We start from the raw sequence: 16,462 nt of genomic DNA, 5'->3' as shown, positions 1-16,462 counted from the left end.
TTGTTTCCCCAGATATCAGCTTGTACAGCGCGAGGAGTCACTGACTAGACAGGGACTCCAGAAGTCAGCCAGGGTTGGCAAAGATGGTGAGTCCTCCGAACGCATGACAACTTGCCAGATAGTGAGTAGTGGTTGTGCTGGCTGCAGTGTTTCAGTAATGTCACTATGTGCTCTTACATCAAGGCACACAAGTTGTCAGTAATAGCCATGGATTCTCACTGGAATGCTTTGACCTGACCACGATGCTGCCAGCGTTAAACACTTCTCCAGCATGACAACGCAGTCAGTGGTGGATATTATATGTTCCTGAAAGAAGAGTTTAATGATGGTGGAAACATGACTTAACTGAAGAGCTTGTTCTGTTCACCATGTTGCAGATTGCGATGCAGGGGGAGCTGTTGAGGACGACGTGACGGCGTCAGCCTGCAAGTGTCTGAGTCTGCTGCAGGCCCTGGAGGAGCGGTGCATTCTACCGGACTTTTCCGACTCAAGTGACGATGACGACGTCCACACCGCAACACAGCAGTGGCAGCAGGTAGGACTCTCCATCAGCCTGAGCACAGCAAGAACCTCTCAACCCCTCCATCCTCCATCACTTGTCTGTCAACCCCTCCATCACCTGTCTCTCAACCCCTCAACCCTCCGTCACTTGCCTCTCAACCCCTCCATCCTCCATCACTTGTCTCTCAACCCCTCCATCCTCCATCACCTGTCTCTCAACCCCTCCATCCTCCATCACTTGTCTGTCAACCCCTCAACCCTCCATCACTTGTCTGTCAACCCCTCAACCCTCCATCACCTGTCTCTCAACCCCTCCATCACTTGTCTCTCAACATTTTAATGTGCATTCACTTTTTCATTGCAGAATTCAGGTGAAAAGTCCAGTCATCAGATGTCTGCTCCTGAGGCCTATACAGACTACCAGACTAGAGACACAGGTAGGTGCAATTCCACATCCGGCATCAGATGGGACCCCTTCAGTTGTGTCACTATAGGACAGTATTATCTTCCTGAGCTGGCCACTTTTTATACAGGCCAATGAATACAGCATTTGTACACTGCAAGTCTATAAACATGGCTTTGAGTAGATGACATTAGTTTTGTGGATTTATATTTGTTTCTGTTTTAGTTCCTTGCATCACATTGCCACATTGATCTGAGGATCAGATGAAGGAGCAAAGAGAAGTGTAACTTAACCTTAGAATGCAGTTGTCGTCCATATCAGTGTGGTGCATTCCTTGTGAATAAAAGCGACAAAACCCTTTCCATATTCATAAGAGATCTCTGCCAAAAGCAGAATCGATTGTACAAGGGAAGCGAATTAGTGCCCATGGGGATGCCTACTTCTTGCCTGAATGTCTTGCCCCAAATGTTTACCTAGATGTTATAAATGAGGAAGTCAAGCAATTCACATATTGTTTTCTCAGTAAACTACAGATGGCATTTGCTTTCATTTTGACAAATAGACCTGATAGATGTGTAACTATATCTCTGGTCACCACGTTTGGTAACAAAAGCCCCATGGATCAAGGAATGTAGTTGTGTTTTACTTTATGTTTGTCATGTGGGATAGTGGTGTACAAAGTTGAAAAAACAAATGCCAGTTATTCAGCATCAAATTTGTAGAATTGTATCCATGGATCTGAAATAGCTCATTTAGCCAAACACATGTTTTGATTACTAAGCTTTTCTCTCCTTGAGCGTTGGTTATTGGGAATAATTGCTTGCTCTTAATCTGCCTGTAATGACACCTGTGTATAAATCCCCCTGTATTGACACCTGTGTATAAATCCGCCTGTAATGACACCGGTGTATAAATCCACCTATGGTAACACATGTGTATAAATCTGCCTGTAATGACATCGGTGTATAAATCCACCTGTATTGCCACCTGTGTATAAATCTGCCTGTAATGACACCAGTGTATAAATCCACCTGTAATGACACCTGTGTATAAATCCGCCTTTAATGACACCGGTGTATAAATCCGCCTGTAATAACACCAGTTTATAAATCTGCCTGTAATGACACCGGTGTATAAATCTGCCTGTAATGACACCTGTGTATAAATCCGCCTGTAAGGACACATGTGTATAAATCCCCCTGTAATGACACCTGTGTATAAATCTGCCTGTAATGACACCTGTGTATAAATCCCCCTGTAATGACACCTGAGTATAAATCTGCCTGTAATGACACCCGTGTATAAATCTGCTTGTAATGACACCTGTGTATAAATCTCTTGTAATGACACCTGTGTATAAATCTGCCTGTAATGACACCTGTGTATAAATCCCCCTGTAATGACACCTATGTATAAATCCCCCTGTAATGACACCGGTGTATAAATCTGCCTGTAATGACACCTATGTATAAATCCCCCTGTAATGACACCTGTGTATAAATCTGCCTGTAATGACACCTGTGTATAAATCCGCCTGTAATGACACCGGTGTATAAATCCGCCTGTAATGACACCCGTGTATAAATCTGCTTGTAATGACACCTGTGTATAAATCTCCTGCAATGACACCTGAGTATAAATCTGCCTGTAATGACACCTGTGTATAAATCCGCCTGTAATGACACCGGTGTATAAATCTGCCGGTAATGACACCTGTGTATAAATCCCCCTGTAATGACACCTGTGTATAAATCTGCCTGTAATGACACCTATGTATAAATCTGCCTGTAATGACACCTGTGTTGATGACTACTGAGTGATGACCCAGTACTGACTCTTCCCTTCAGCAGAGAGACAGCAGTCAGTGCAAGACATCGTCGACTCTGAGCGTGAGTACTGCAGCCAGCTGTGGGCGCTGCTAGACGGCTATCTCACCCCGCTGCAAGAGGGGCTGTACGTGAGCACACGGGAGCTGAACCTGCTGTTGCCGCCGTCGCTGCAGCAGCTGTACGAGGAGCACTGCCACATCCTGCATGTCCTGGAGGACAGGCTACAGCGCTGGAGCTGGGGTGGCATGGTCGGTGACGTCTTTGCTAAGATGACAGACAGCCAGACTGTGAGTAGCTTGTGGCGCCGGCTGTTATAAGAGATCCACTCCACAATGTCATCTTTGGGTTACAAGTCTATTACATATCACCAAGTCTTTTACTTTGGCCCTCAGTACCCATATGGGCCTTTAAAAAGATCTGGTGAATCCGTTCCAAAAGCAAATTCTAGTCCTGGTTTTAGTAGATCATCACTGAATAAACTTACTGGACCAGAATAAAATTAACAAGGCTCAGGGTTTGGAAGAGTAACTTCAGTCTCAGTCAGACTGAGGTGATAATGTATTGTGTATTGTCTTGTGATGACTTCTTCATTCCAGCATTATGTAATACCCACTGACTTACCATTCAAGATTTAGAGCTGTGACTGCAGATTTGTATTACATAGTCCCTCTCATTTGTTCATCGCCAGGGCAACCTGATGTCGCTGTACAAGGAGTACCTGTCTGACTTCCCCGCCGCTGTCAACTGTCTGCGCAGACAGGTCACCCAGTCCAGGAAGTTCCGGGACTTCATTAAGGTGGGCACAGGTGTTCTAGTGCTGTTGTCATGAAGCCATGTGTTTAAGATGAATAAAGATGAATCAGTGTCATTTGGTTATGAGTCTTTGGTTGACAGGTAAAGTTCAGACTGCATGAGTTTATCAATGATGTTTTATTCCAGAGGGAAGACCGGCCCAACTCTGGAGACATCGTCTCTCTGCTGACAGCTCCCATACGGAGGATACCCCAGTACTCGCTGCTCCTGCAGGTACACACAGCACACTCAGTAGACACTCAGTAGACACTCAGTAGACACACAGTAGACATGCAGTAGACACTCCGTAGACACACAGTAAACTACATTCACTAACATTTTTGCTATAATGTAAGTATGATTCATACACCTGAAACTAGCTTATGCCAATTCCCAGGGAGAAGATATTCAGGGTGCTCCTCTGCTGGTCAATGCACTGTTCCTGCAAGGAGTCTGTAGCTCTGCCTTCCTAACATACCACTCTGTCATGGTTACAGCAACTGTTGAAGAACACAGCAGTGTCGCACCCGGACCAGTACACCCTGCAGTGCACCCTGACTAGACTCCGCAGCTTCGTCGACCAGTTCAGTGATGAGATCACGCACACCGTCAGCCAAGACAAGGACACAATCAGGTGAGTTCAGTGATGAGATCACACACACCGTCAGCCATGACAAGGACACAATCAGGTGAGTTCAGTGATGAGATCACGCACACCGTCAGCCAAGACAAGGACACAATCAGGTGAGTTCAGTGATAAGATCACTCACACCGTCAGCCACGACAGGGACACAATCAGGTGAGTTCAGTGATAAGATCACGCACACCGTCAGCCATGACAAGGACACAATCAGATGAGTTCAGTGATAACATCACTCACACCGTCAGCCACGACAGGGACACAATCAGGTGAGTTCAGTGATAAGATCACTCACACTGTCAGCCATGACAAGGACACAATCAGATGAGTTCAGTGATAAGATCATGCACACCGTCAGCCATGACAGGGACACAATCAGGTGAGTTCAGTGATAAGATCACTCACACTGTCAGCCATGACAAGGACACAATCAGGTGAGTTCAGTGATGAGATCACGCACACCGTCAGCCACGACAAGGACACAATCAGGTGAGATCAGTGATGAGATCACTCACACCGTCAGCGACAACAAGGACACAATCAGGTGAGTTCAGTGATGAGATCACGCACACCGTCAGCCACGACAAGGACACAATCAGGTGAGATCACGCACACCGTCAGCCACGACAAGGACACAATCAGTCAGCCACGACTTTTAAAGTAACACATCGTCAAGAAATATTGAGTCCATTTGTGCAGTTTCTCAAGCGATCTATTATTTGCCTGAATAAGGTTTCAGATAGCACCAGTAAATTTACTTTGATTTGTTCCTTTTATCGATCATGTTGGTTATACTAAATACCTGTTGAAAAGGTGTGTCAAATGTTGGAAATGCACTGTGTGTTTATGTGGAGAAGAAACCAGCGCCCTTTGCTTTGCTTTGATACAACTTACAGGATCAAGTGGCCAAAATGAGTAGGCTCGACAGCAGACATTGGCTGAGACCATTTCTTACTTCGCTGATCTGAAGTTGAAGGTGACTATTGTATTGTGGTTGTGACTATAGGATGGTTGTATTGTGGTTATGTTTGTAGGATGGTTGCTCCTTCGGTGCGGTCAAGTCCTAGCGGTAGCAGCTGCGACACCGGTCAACCAGCCAGCGCCAGGGACAGTGGCATCCACTCCAACGGGGAGGAGCAGCACCCTCAGCAGGGCTACAACAGGTACAGTCAGCACTGGCGTCGGGGGCGGGGGGGAAGTCTTCTTATTTCATAAGGACTAGTGATTCGCTCTGCAGACTTGGGTCCCTTGCGCTTGCCAGAAACATGATTGTGGGTTCAAATCCCAGTTCGCCCCGATTATGTTTCGATTATGTGCTCGTGGGTTTCACCCAAGTGGTAAACATCTGAGACCTGCTTTCCTCCAACATTAAGCTGACACAGCGTGATATACCTGGAATACTGTTAAATGCAATTACTGTTAAACCCAACTTACTCACTCATTAATTATGTCCTCCAGTTGAAAGAAAATTGTTGCAGTTACCATTGCTATGTGTATATTCTCGCTACACCACTGACTGAACTGGCTCTACTTCCAGAAGCTACACCCCTGACTGGGTGGAGATGACTAGCAACTACCGTGAGGGTCGCGGAGCTCAGCCACGGCTGTCAGCACAGAGTCAGCCAGACCTGACCTTTGGCCGGCATTCCACTGGTCAGCTGCCACAGGGGTATCAAGGAGATGGCTCATTCACAGCGCGACCTCCGACATCAGACAAGATGAGTCACCACAAGCGATACAAGCTCAAGAAAAAGGGGGATCGTCAGGGGGGTTACTATCAGACCGGGAGTCAGACCAACTTGCCCCCTGACTATGCCACCACCTACAGCCTCCCACACCACAGACATCGTCCCGCATCAGCAATTGACTTCATCTCGCGCCATGAATCATCCCAGCTCCGTCATAGCCATGAACACCTCCACAGTCGACCCCAGTCAGCCATGGGCTTGCCCGGTGTGCCCAACAACCGTAGTCGCCCCAGTCATCATCAAGTCATCAGTCGCCGTCATCAGGATGGTGTGATGAACAGATCCATGCCTGGTACTATAAACACTTCTCATTCATCGTCAACGATTCATCCTTCACATCTGAATAACTCCTTCCCAGCCCAGAGGTCTTTCTCCCCCTTCCCACATGACTCCCCCCGAATCCGAGTGAACGGACAGAGGCGGGAGAGTTACCCCGACAGCTTCCATGGAATTCCGGGTAGTAATTATAGTGTGTATGGTGACGAGGAACACGGTATTACTAGTGCTCATAACTTAAAATACAGCGACCCGAACCGGCATTACATTGACAGTAGTCAGTCCGACCCACGCTACACGGACGACCTTGACCTAGCTGTGTCTTTAGCTGATAGTCTGAGTGACCAGGCCAATGTTGCACTCCAGGACGGGATCACACAGAGGACCATGTCGCAAGGCTTCGACACTCAGATCACTTCTCCAGGCTCTGAGGACCAGGGGCCTGGGATAGAGTCGGCCTCCAGCCACAACAAGAGTGATCGCAGCATGCATACATCGGACCTCCAGCTCAACCTGGAGTCTGTGCAGGACACTCGGAGTGACACGGGGGAAGCTCACATACAGCAGCCAGTCTTGTGCTCAGATTCCTCCGACCAACCAAACTCCTCCTTTGATGAGTCTGTGAGGTCCGAGTCTCGGAACAGTGAACTTAAGATGGAGGAGAGCTCGGACATCCTTCCCACCAGTCAGTCACAGTCTCCCTCACATTCCTCCGACACAGAGTTGAGGAGAGTTCCTCCAGCGGCGGTCACTATCCTCACCCCAACTCACAACTCTGTGTCGGACACCAACGGTAACACCTCCCACCCTGGGTTCTCCTCACACTCCAGGAACTCAAGGCTTGACATAAACCCCTTCGAGAACTCTGTGCTTTCGTTTGATGAGAGGATGCTGTCAAATCACAAACCCCTGAACAAACCAGCTGATGTCGAGAGGCCAAAGTCCGACAGATTTAACTCGAGGACACGAAACACAAACAGGTTGTCCTCTCCCTTCCCCCAGCCACGCCCTGCTGACTTCGCCCCAGACCTGCACACGTCCCCCGAGGAAACTGATGGTCTTCAGGCCAAGAAAGATATCAAGAAAAAGAAAGAAAAAACAAAACGATATAATTCCATGGAGAACCTTTCCAAATCCTCGGAGGATGTCAGTTCCAAGAAAACTTTCAAGTCATCGCTGAAGCACTTCTTTGGGAAGAAGAAGTAGGTATTTCTCCTGTCTGTTCTAACAATGAATGAATAATTAACAGTCAGCTAGTCCATGATGCTGTGGGACTTAGATGCATGTACGGTCTGCATCTTGTGCAATTCTCAGTGTATAAATTGCATGTCGGCTAATTGGGATTTCAAAAGTTTCATGGGATTCTGTGATTAATACAGTGTGGTATATTAACAAAGTAACACTGTCAAGGATGATCAGCTGTCATTGCATGTTGAATGTGTTGGGGAAAGTCATCCATCATATGTAACATCTGTTATTCTAAACCCCATGTAACCAGAGGCGTACTCTGTTATTGTGTTTTATCTATTGCTTATTGTATGAGGGACAAAATGGGAGTCAGTTCTCCCTAATGTCTGCTTTCCTGGCATTGTTAGTGTCTCATCGTACCCCACTGTGTGGATGGACATGTCACATCGCTGGCGCGCAGATCCATATGGCTGAAAACTGCTGACTAAGGTCTAAAGCCTTTACACTCACCAATGAACATTTCTATTTGAATTTGTGTAAGTCACATGTAAAGACTTGAGAGCCAGTTCAGCATGTAGTCTCATACTTTGTACTAATGGGTGAATTTTGTCCACATTTTGTCTTGTCTGTAGGTAGGACAGGGTATCACTGACATAGTGTACGTATTGGAGTTGTTAGCTGTGTAGCTGTTGTTGGATGTTGTTGAAGTGCACGGATCTGTCACGAGGAAAGGGAGACAACTAGGGTTTTGCACTGGGGTTCATTACCAGGGTTTGGCTGTTTGTTTGTTTATTCAGTGTTCTAACAATAGGAAAGGGGAACTAAAAAGTTTGTATCAATCACAAAACAAATGTTACCTCAACATTTTCCAGTTAATTTTGAATCTTTGACTTATAATCATCATGATAATCCATGCACTTCAAATCAATTCTGTTACTGATTTCATCTTCTGTAATTGTATTTTAGAATCTATCTCTCTGTCATTGTTCCACCTGTTGTGTTGCTGGCATGCTGTGTCTTCATGTGCACACCAGGTTATTAATATCCCTCCACCTGTCTCGTCCTGTCTCTACCCTCTCGTCCTGTCTCTACCCTCTCGTCCTGTCTCAACCCTCTCGTCCTGTCTCTACCCTCTCGTCCTGTCTCTACCCTCTCGTCCTGTCTCTACCCTCTCGTCCTGTCTGCACCTTCATCTAGACATCTGTTACAGTCAGGGAGTAAAACATTGTCTGGTTTCTGATGCACCTCTGTGGCGCTGAACAAGGGCAGGTAGACACTGGTGACATATCCAGTGTGTGGTCCTTTGATGACTGGAAGTATGGAAACACTGAAAGTCTGTGTAGGTGCGGAGACGATACATGTCCTCTCCCTGGGTAGCTACAATCCTCCAATAACAACCTGTAATTGCCCAATTTCTATACAGATGTTTATTTACTGATTGAGTGCAGGCATCTCACATACATGAACTCAGTGCAGTGAATAATATTCATAAAACACTCTATGTGTATGTCTTTCTTATTGTTACGTATGTATATCGCTCTTGTGTGTTGATGTTGCTCATTCAGAGCAGCACACGGCCAACCTGTCTACTCATTGGTGTGAAAATGCCAAACAGACTGGACCAAAGGGAGTAAAAATCTGTTGAATACCCTCATAAAACTATCATTGCCCAATGAGAATGACAACAGGTGACTAAATACTCCATGACCAAAGACATCTGGAGATATTGATGGGCCTAACAGCCTGTTTCAGTCTCAGGTTGTTAGGTTTCACCACATGTCGACTGGGTTGACCCTGTGGGATTCTTGGTCAGAACAGATTCCTGAGAATTACCTCATTGGGTGGTTATAACAGAAATATTGCTGAGGCATTAAACAACATTCACTCACTAATTTGATTCTATTTCTCTCTCATGTATCTCCTCCGTTGTGCCTGTTTGTTGTTGACTAACCTGTTTGGTGTTTGCATGCAGTGGGCTGCTTCCCAGCCTCCCCAGGGTCAAGCCGTCGCCCCACCCACAGCCAGGGTGAGTCAGCCTTTGGCAGCAGCAGTTGTCTCCCTTTGTGGTGGTGGTAGTGGCCTGCACAGACCGCTGACCTTGAACCTCACTTGCACTCTGGGATGATCTGATCATCTATAGATGCAGTGTTGGAAGTTAAGCTTGGAGGTCCAGGGGCCCTTGTCATAACACTGGTGTTGAATGTTTGTTGGTTCCGAAGATTAAAATAATATAGGTGCAAACCTCAAGGACCCCAGGGCCTCCTAATTCCGAACACTTTAGATGGCAGTAAATTCCTATTAATCACATCAATGTGGAATGAAAAGCTAAATGCATAATATCTGTCTGTATTCTGCCCTTGATGCTTTGTCTTTCTCTAGCATTTCTTGTCTGCTTTCTTGTAGTATCATATGTACGTAAGCAGAAAAGAAGTCGTCATTCTCAGGGACTGTCATCTTCAATAGTTCACAGATTTTGATACACTACGTTCTGCCATCACCTGTGTATACATACAGCCGCTATGCAGTGTAGTTGCTATTTTAGCTGATGGATCAAACCTCAATCCGCTATCAGATAACATTGGCCATATGTCTTGTGCAACATATCCATGTGACAATCTGCACATTGCTTCCATGTCCGGCAGTTGTAGAGCTGGCACCAAGTCCATGCATGGAGCAGAGTTTTCCCCAGTTACACACAGCCTCACTTCATAACCACTCAAACCAGACCCACATCCCTACTGCAGCACACAGTTCTTCCATGTCCGGCAGTTGTAGAGCTGGAAACAAGTCCATGCATTGAGCAGAGTTTTCCCAAGTTACAAACAGTCTCACTTCATAACCCCTCAAACCAGACCCACATCCCTACTGCAACACACACTGCTTCCATGTCCAGCACTTGTAGAGCTGGCAACAAGTCCATGCATGGATTCATGACCCCTCAAACCAGACCCACATCCCTACTGCAACACACACTGCTTCCATGTCCAGCACTTGTAGAGCTGGCAACAAGTCCATGCATTGATTCATGACCCCTCAAACCAGACCCACATCCCTACTGCAACACACACTGCTTCCATGTCCAGCACTTGTAGAGCTGGCACCAAGTCCATACATGGATTCATGACCCCTCAAACCAGACCCACATCCCTACTGCAACACGCACAGGTTGCAGGTATCCATAGTTGATGAAGGAACGTGGTGTATGAAGACCTGTGAAGTATTGACGATGAGGGACCCTGCATCTGAAGAATGGAATAACATCATGGCCAAGATGTTAGAGATGGAACATCCCAAGTTGTTCAAAAGTCATTGACGGAGAACCATTTTGCTTTTATGATTATTATTCATATATTTGATTACCTATCTGTGTATCAGCTAACAAAACTATCAACATTATTGCTTGACTTTATCAAATAACTGGATATGGGTAAGCATGAGTTCCAGGACTGATGGAGGATGTTGTCCTTTCATTTATGTTGTACCTGCTTCCATGATGCTGACTTCCTGTATATACTACTCAACAGACGTTCATGAAAACCTCATCATGGCATGACACACTGTAGTCATATGAAATCATCGGGTGTTCTTTAACTTCTTTTGAGTGATATATATTGCTTGGTATTAACTTTAAACCCTAACATGATAAGATTGGCCTTGCTATTGCATTCTACAGTGTTTTGGTTGTAAGTTTTTTGTCAGTAACGGGTCAGTTTAAATTTTGACAATATCATGCATGTTATGTTACATGTGTTTTCATCAGGAATTTTGTATATCATCTTCGCGAAAAGTACTTTGGCTTGTCAACAATAATTAACATTTGATGTCATTCAGTAATATACTAATTACTATCATAGTCCGGCAAATAATCCTAGATTTATCAAAATAGTTCATTACCTGTTCACATTCATGTCAAATTGAGTTTGGACATAATTAGAAGATAATTATTTCCTGATGTTTCCAGAGGTTCGGTGCGAATGGACAAACTAGAGGCCCAGTTTGCCAGGGAGCAGGGCATCCACTACATTCCTCCAGGACCTACCGACAAGGGAGGTAACTCCGCTCTCAACAACAACAATGACACTAAGATACCACTAGTGAAACTTGTTGAGCAACAGAAGTCGTGTAGTACTGCATAGGATCAGTAGGTCTCCGACAGTTTCATCGCTTGTTCGTGTTAGGAAAGATGGCATCCGACTGTTGTATCATTGAGCCCTAGGAGCGAGGACAGGATAGTGGGAATCCATGCTGGTATTACATGTTGACAAGCGTTGCCATGGACAGAGGGTGTTGAATAGATGTGTGGCTGAGTGGCACCTGATGGACAGGACTGTGTCTCAAAGTTGTCAAAAGGTCTTCCTGAGGCAAGACAGCTAACTGACTATAAAAGTCCAGATTCCACCCTTGCCGAACTAGGCTGGTATAATGGAGTAACATTTTGGCTGGACAAACGAGTCTATGCATAGTCGAATAAAATTTGTGCAACAAGATCGAAATCCGGTTCATAAACTGTCGTGCAGATTTCGGTCGATTGCGTGATTTGCAAAGCATGTGCACTCCAAAATTTGTCAACAGATGTTTTGCAAGCCTTTTCTAGTTTTTGATCAAGATGCTCACATGATTTGATGCTCTCCACTATGAAAGACCCGTTTTATCACAATGAAGATCTTGATTAACAATCAGATTGTCTTGACTGGGCTACACCATTTTGTTTGAAACAAATGCAAGTGATACGAGAGGTGGAATCTGATTAGTCGATAGGAGAGGTTTAGAAGGAACATAACTTGTAGTAAGCACTGGTGGCGCTAGGATCGAGCCCAGGAAAATTGCAGCCTAGTTCGGAAAGGGTGGAAACTGGACTTTTAAAGTCATTTAACTCCCTTGCCTCGGGAAGATGTCAAAAGTGGGACAAGTTTTGGACTAAGTTAAATGCAGTGTGCTTCTTTGACTTTTGCAATGTGTACATTGGTGGGAAAGATGTGTTGATGTGTTGTAATATGTACAATGTTGGGATAGACATGTTGCAATATGTACAATGTTGGAATGGACTTGTTACAGAGTGTACAATGTTGGGTGGAAATAATGTTGCAATATGTACAATGTTGGAATGGACTTCTTGTTGCAATATGTACAATGTTGGGATAGACATGTTGCAATATGTACAATATTGGATGGACATTTTGTTGCAATGTGTACATTGTAGACGTCTTTGAGGATGAATTCTGTGGACCAAGCAACAATAGTCAGTGAGGACAGAGGTCCTGTGATTGCACAGCACCGGTGTTACTTGTACAACACTCCTGGGCTCCATTGTATCTGTAGCAACAGATGGTTATATTTAAATATGTAAGCTGTTCCAATCGACAACTTTGTGCTGCTGCATGTATTGTCAATAGTTGAAGCACGATAGCTCAAGTGTTGCAACATATTTAATTACATGACTTCGGATCCAGTAGAGGACCGACCGATAAATATCAGTGTCCTCTGCAGGAGAGTTGTCAGAAGCAATTGTGTTCCGTAATGGTTAACACTAAGATTACCTTGAGATCACTGCAGACCCGAATGTACTGATAGTCATATACACACGAAACATGCTTCAAGTGTAAGTACCGTCTAACACGACTGAGACATTTATTGCATTTACCAGTTGAAGTCTTGGATTCAGCCCATGAGCACATCTGAAGTCTCTGGGAATGTAACCACCAGCTGTGGATGTTTACTTGTATGTTGTCAGGATATAGTTCTGTGTTACAAGGACTGCAGCAGGATTCGTAATACAATGACTATTTCCGATTTATGCAAAGTGTTTTCTTATGACATTGTGTGATGATTCAGCCGTGGTACATGTTGCCTTATTATGGCAGCTGCAGTGATCTGTCCCGTGCTATGTCTGATGAGATGTTTGTTACCCAGAGGACCACATAGCAATGTACAGACAATATTGCATACCTTTGTCTGGTATTAACAGTCAGGGTGGCATAATGCATACCTTTGTCTGGTATATACAGTCAGTGTGGTATTATGCATGCCTTTGTCGGGTATTAACAGTCAGTATGGTACATGTTACCAGTCAACGACAATTCAGTCTTCTCATCAAGTTTTAAATTATGCAATCTTAACAGATACATGTGCCTTCCAACTTGGAATATTTTTGACATGTTGCATTATCAACAGTATAATTTGTAAATTGTAAATACCATAGGATATTTATATTTCACCAAATCATGCATTAATCATACCAGCATAATTGCATAGAAAACTAGAAATAATGTGCCAGTAAGAGTGACACAGTGAGTGAGGTAGTAGGGTTGTCAGGAAGTGATAGACTCACCACTTTGGTTTGGTCCATGGACCTGGGTACGTGCAAACAATGGAAGTTTCAAAATCTGATCTTAGGATCCTTGATCATCTAAGGGACACAAATGAACCACCCTGCACCCATTTATGAAAGGACTTCAGCCTCTACTACAAAGACAACTTTAGAAATCTCTCTAGTGTGATCTGCAAGCATTTGTTCACTATGCAGTATCTTAAACAAGATTGTGTGTCAAATTTTGAGCATATCCTAAGTAGAATTGTGTTGCTGGCATGAAGTTGTACCAAAGATGAACTATATGTTAGTCACAGGATAGTATTTATTGTACGATTTTAAAACAGTTGAATAGTCCAGACTGGTTCAGTTGAGACACTACTAGTGCCCCAGGCATGGAGTTGTGTGTGAGGAAGACTGTGTAGTATTCACTCATTCAGTTACGTTTTGTGTGTATGATTATATCACTTGATTCCTTTCATGACATGTTATTATATTATTTCATTGCCACATCTTCATGTTATTCTCATTTCCATTGACAAGCCTGGTGTTTATTTGGTTGGCCAGTAGCCAGACTGATATTACATATTAACAGTCACACCAGGGGAAACAGTGGGAGGTGTCAGTCACAATAAAACCTGTGATGCCTTGAATAAATGTGCTTTCTGTTTAAGTGCTAGATGTAAAAATTGTACATATATATTCTTTTTGTAAGTTTGTATTGTGAATACTTTTTGAAAGCTCTGATCACTATTGGAAAATATTCATAATCATATTTTTTCTTAGGAAACTGATTAAATGTTCAAAACAGCAATTGCCATTTCTAAAATAGTCATGCAGTTCCTTGTAATGAGGAAAACATACAACTTTATGGATAGCATCTTCTGGTCTATTGCCTATAGGTCATTTCGATGTAGATTCTTACACCGATATCAGTGTTGATAACAGTAATAATCTACATGCAAACGTTTTTCTCACTTTCTCACCAACTTCTAGAATGCTAATCAAACAGTCCATGTAATTACCAATTCAGAGTACACAAAACCATTTGCCACATTAATTAACTTTACAATCATATATTTTATGAATATTTTTTACTGTTATATTTTGGTTTTTAAGGTAATAAAACATCATACTTTTTATTGTCTAGTTTTAAGGGATAAGAGCAAACTTTTGTAACTGTATATCAGGTCACACATAGTACATACAAGCACTGGGCACAGACCCTATATATTATATATGAATGAAGAGAACATTTACAATGTAATTATGATGTGCCATGTTTGATAGATTTGTAATTTGTATTTAACGCAGAGGGTATGAGAATAAGTGTACTTCCTGTTCCATGTTTAGAGTCATGGGTTTGTTTTACAAATCATTCATTGTATTCAAATCAAATTTCACTTGAAATAAACAATATGCATTTATATTAAGTGTCATATTGTTACTTCCTGGAAATCTGTCCATAGAGGAACTTTTGAATTACTTGTCAATCACATGATTTCACCACTAATGATTTATACTCAACAACAAAAGTTCCCGTGACACCAATATTTTAGTGTATTTTTCAAACAGGTAAAGTTGGGTTTTCAATATTGTAGTACATGACTGGAATCATGTCACAAAAATGCAACTGCAACAGAAAAGCATGCATTCCATGCAAATGTTGACTTTTATGCAAGCCCCATGCATTTCACTACCAAAGAATGGGTATAAAAACGTGCATTAACGGGATTCAATATGCATTATTTAGCATCTTGCTGACAACAAGCACTCAGAAAAACAACAAAATTACGCAATTATTCAACAATACGAAATGCCACGCCTGTCCGAAAATGAGCGTCTGCGAGCCACTGGTATGCTTGAAGCAGGATCCAGTCAACGTGATGTTGCAAGACAATTTAACGTCCACAGAAACACCATTTGGTGTTTATGGCAATGTTGGCAACAGACGAATGCAGTCAGACCATCCACCGTAACCAATAATCGACAAGACAACTGGATTCGAACCACAAACTTATGAAATCGATTCCAGCCAGCACCAGTGACTCCAAGAAGCATCCCAGGCCTTCGACGAATATCTTCACAAACCGTACTTCGTCGCCTCAGATGTGCAGGGATTGACGCCAGAAGACACGCCAGACATCCCATTTTGACTGGAAGCCACCGCCAAGCACGTCTACAGTGGTGCAGACAGCGTCTACGCTGGACGGCCATGCAGTGGGGACAAGTTCTATTCACTGATGTGTCAAACATTGTGTCATGGAAGAAGATCGGTTCGGGGCGGCAGCGTTTTGGTAAGGGGCGGGATTACAGCAAGACAGAGGACCCGTTTGATAGTGGTAGAGGGAAATCTCAATGGACAGCGCTACCGCGACGAGATCATCAGCCCTGTTGTTCTGCCGTTTTTGTGTCGTCATGGCCCAGGCATTACCTTTCAACATTGCCTCATATTGCTCGACTTGTTCAGGGTCTCTTCAACAAAACAACGTGAATGTCATCCGCTTGCCGGCTCGCTCCCCTGATCTCTCACAAATCGCCGGAGTACATGTTCGATGAGATGGATCGGTGCCTTCGCGTCAACCACGTGTTCCACAGACACTCCAGGAACTTCGAAACATGCTCCAGCAGATATGGACAGATATCCCACAGGACTTTGTGCGACGCCTGGTCCATTCCATGAGACGAAGATGTGTTGCTTGCATCGCAACCAGAGGTGGACACACTCGCTATTGATTTGTAAATTGACATTTTGGCATGTTCATGGGTTTTTTATGA

At 44.0% G+C, this 16,462-nt stretch overlaps 1 protein-coding gene across 3 annotated transcripts in view; it reads left to right on the top strand.

The window, feature by feature from the left end:
- Positions 1-15,093, top strand: part of LOC139441617 (uncharacterized) — a 55,860-nt gene extending 40,767 nt beyond the window's left edge. The window contains exons 6-16 of one of the 3 annotated variants that reach the window (XM_071222430.1): positions 13-86; positions 378-535; positions 866-938; positions 2,752-3,020; positions 3,422-3,529; positions 3,673-3,759; positions 4,023-4,159; positions 5,200-5,328; positions 5,703-7,391; positions 9,350-9,403; positions 11,339-15,093. In XM_071222430.1, coding sequence (XP_071078531.1) covers positions 13-86; positions 378-535; positions 866-938; positions 2,752-3,020; positions 3,422-3,529; positions 3,673-3,759; positions 4,023-4,159; positions 5,200-5,328; positions 5,703-7,391; positions 9,350-9,403; positions 11,339-11,513 — 2,953 coding nt within the window. In that variant the 3' untranslated portion in view covers positions 11,514-15,093. The remainder of the gene's footprint in view (positions 1-12; positions 87-377; positions 536-865; positions 939-2,751; positions 3,021-3,421; positions 3,530-3,672; positions 3,760-4,022; positions 4,160-5,199; positions 5,329-5,702; positions 7,392-9,349; positions 9,404-11,338) is intronic. The other 2 variants (XM_071222429.1, XM_071222428.1) reach the window with 2 other exon arrangements.
- The last annotated feature ends 1,369 nt before the right edge of the window (positions 15,094-16,462 follow it).

Source organism: Haliotis cracherodii, unplaced genomic scaffold (assembly GCF_022045235.1).
Source record: "Haliotis cracherodii isolate W230 unplaced genomic scaffold, xgHalCrac1.p SCAF_42, whole genome shotgun sequence".
NCBI classification, from domain to species: domain Eukaryota; kingdom Metazoa; phylum Mollusca; class Gastropoda; order Lepetellida; family Haliotidae; genus Haliotis; species Haliotis cracherodii.
Note: the sequence above shows the minus strand (reverse complement) of the source record. Positions and strands in the feature narration are given on the sequence as shown.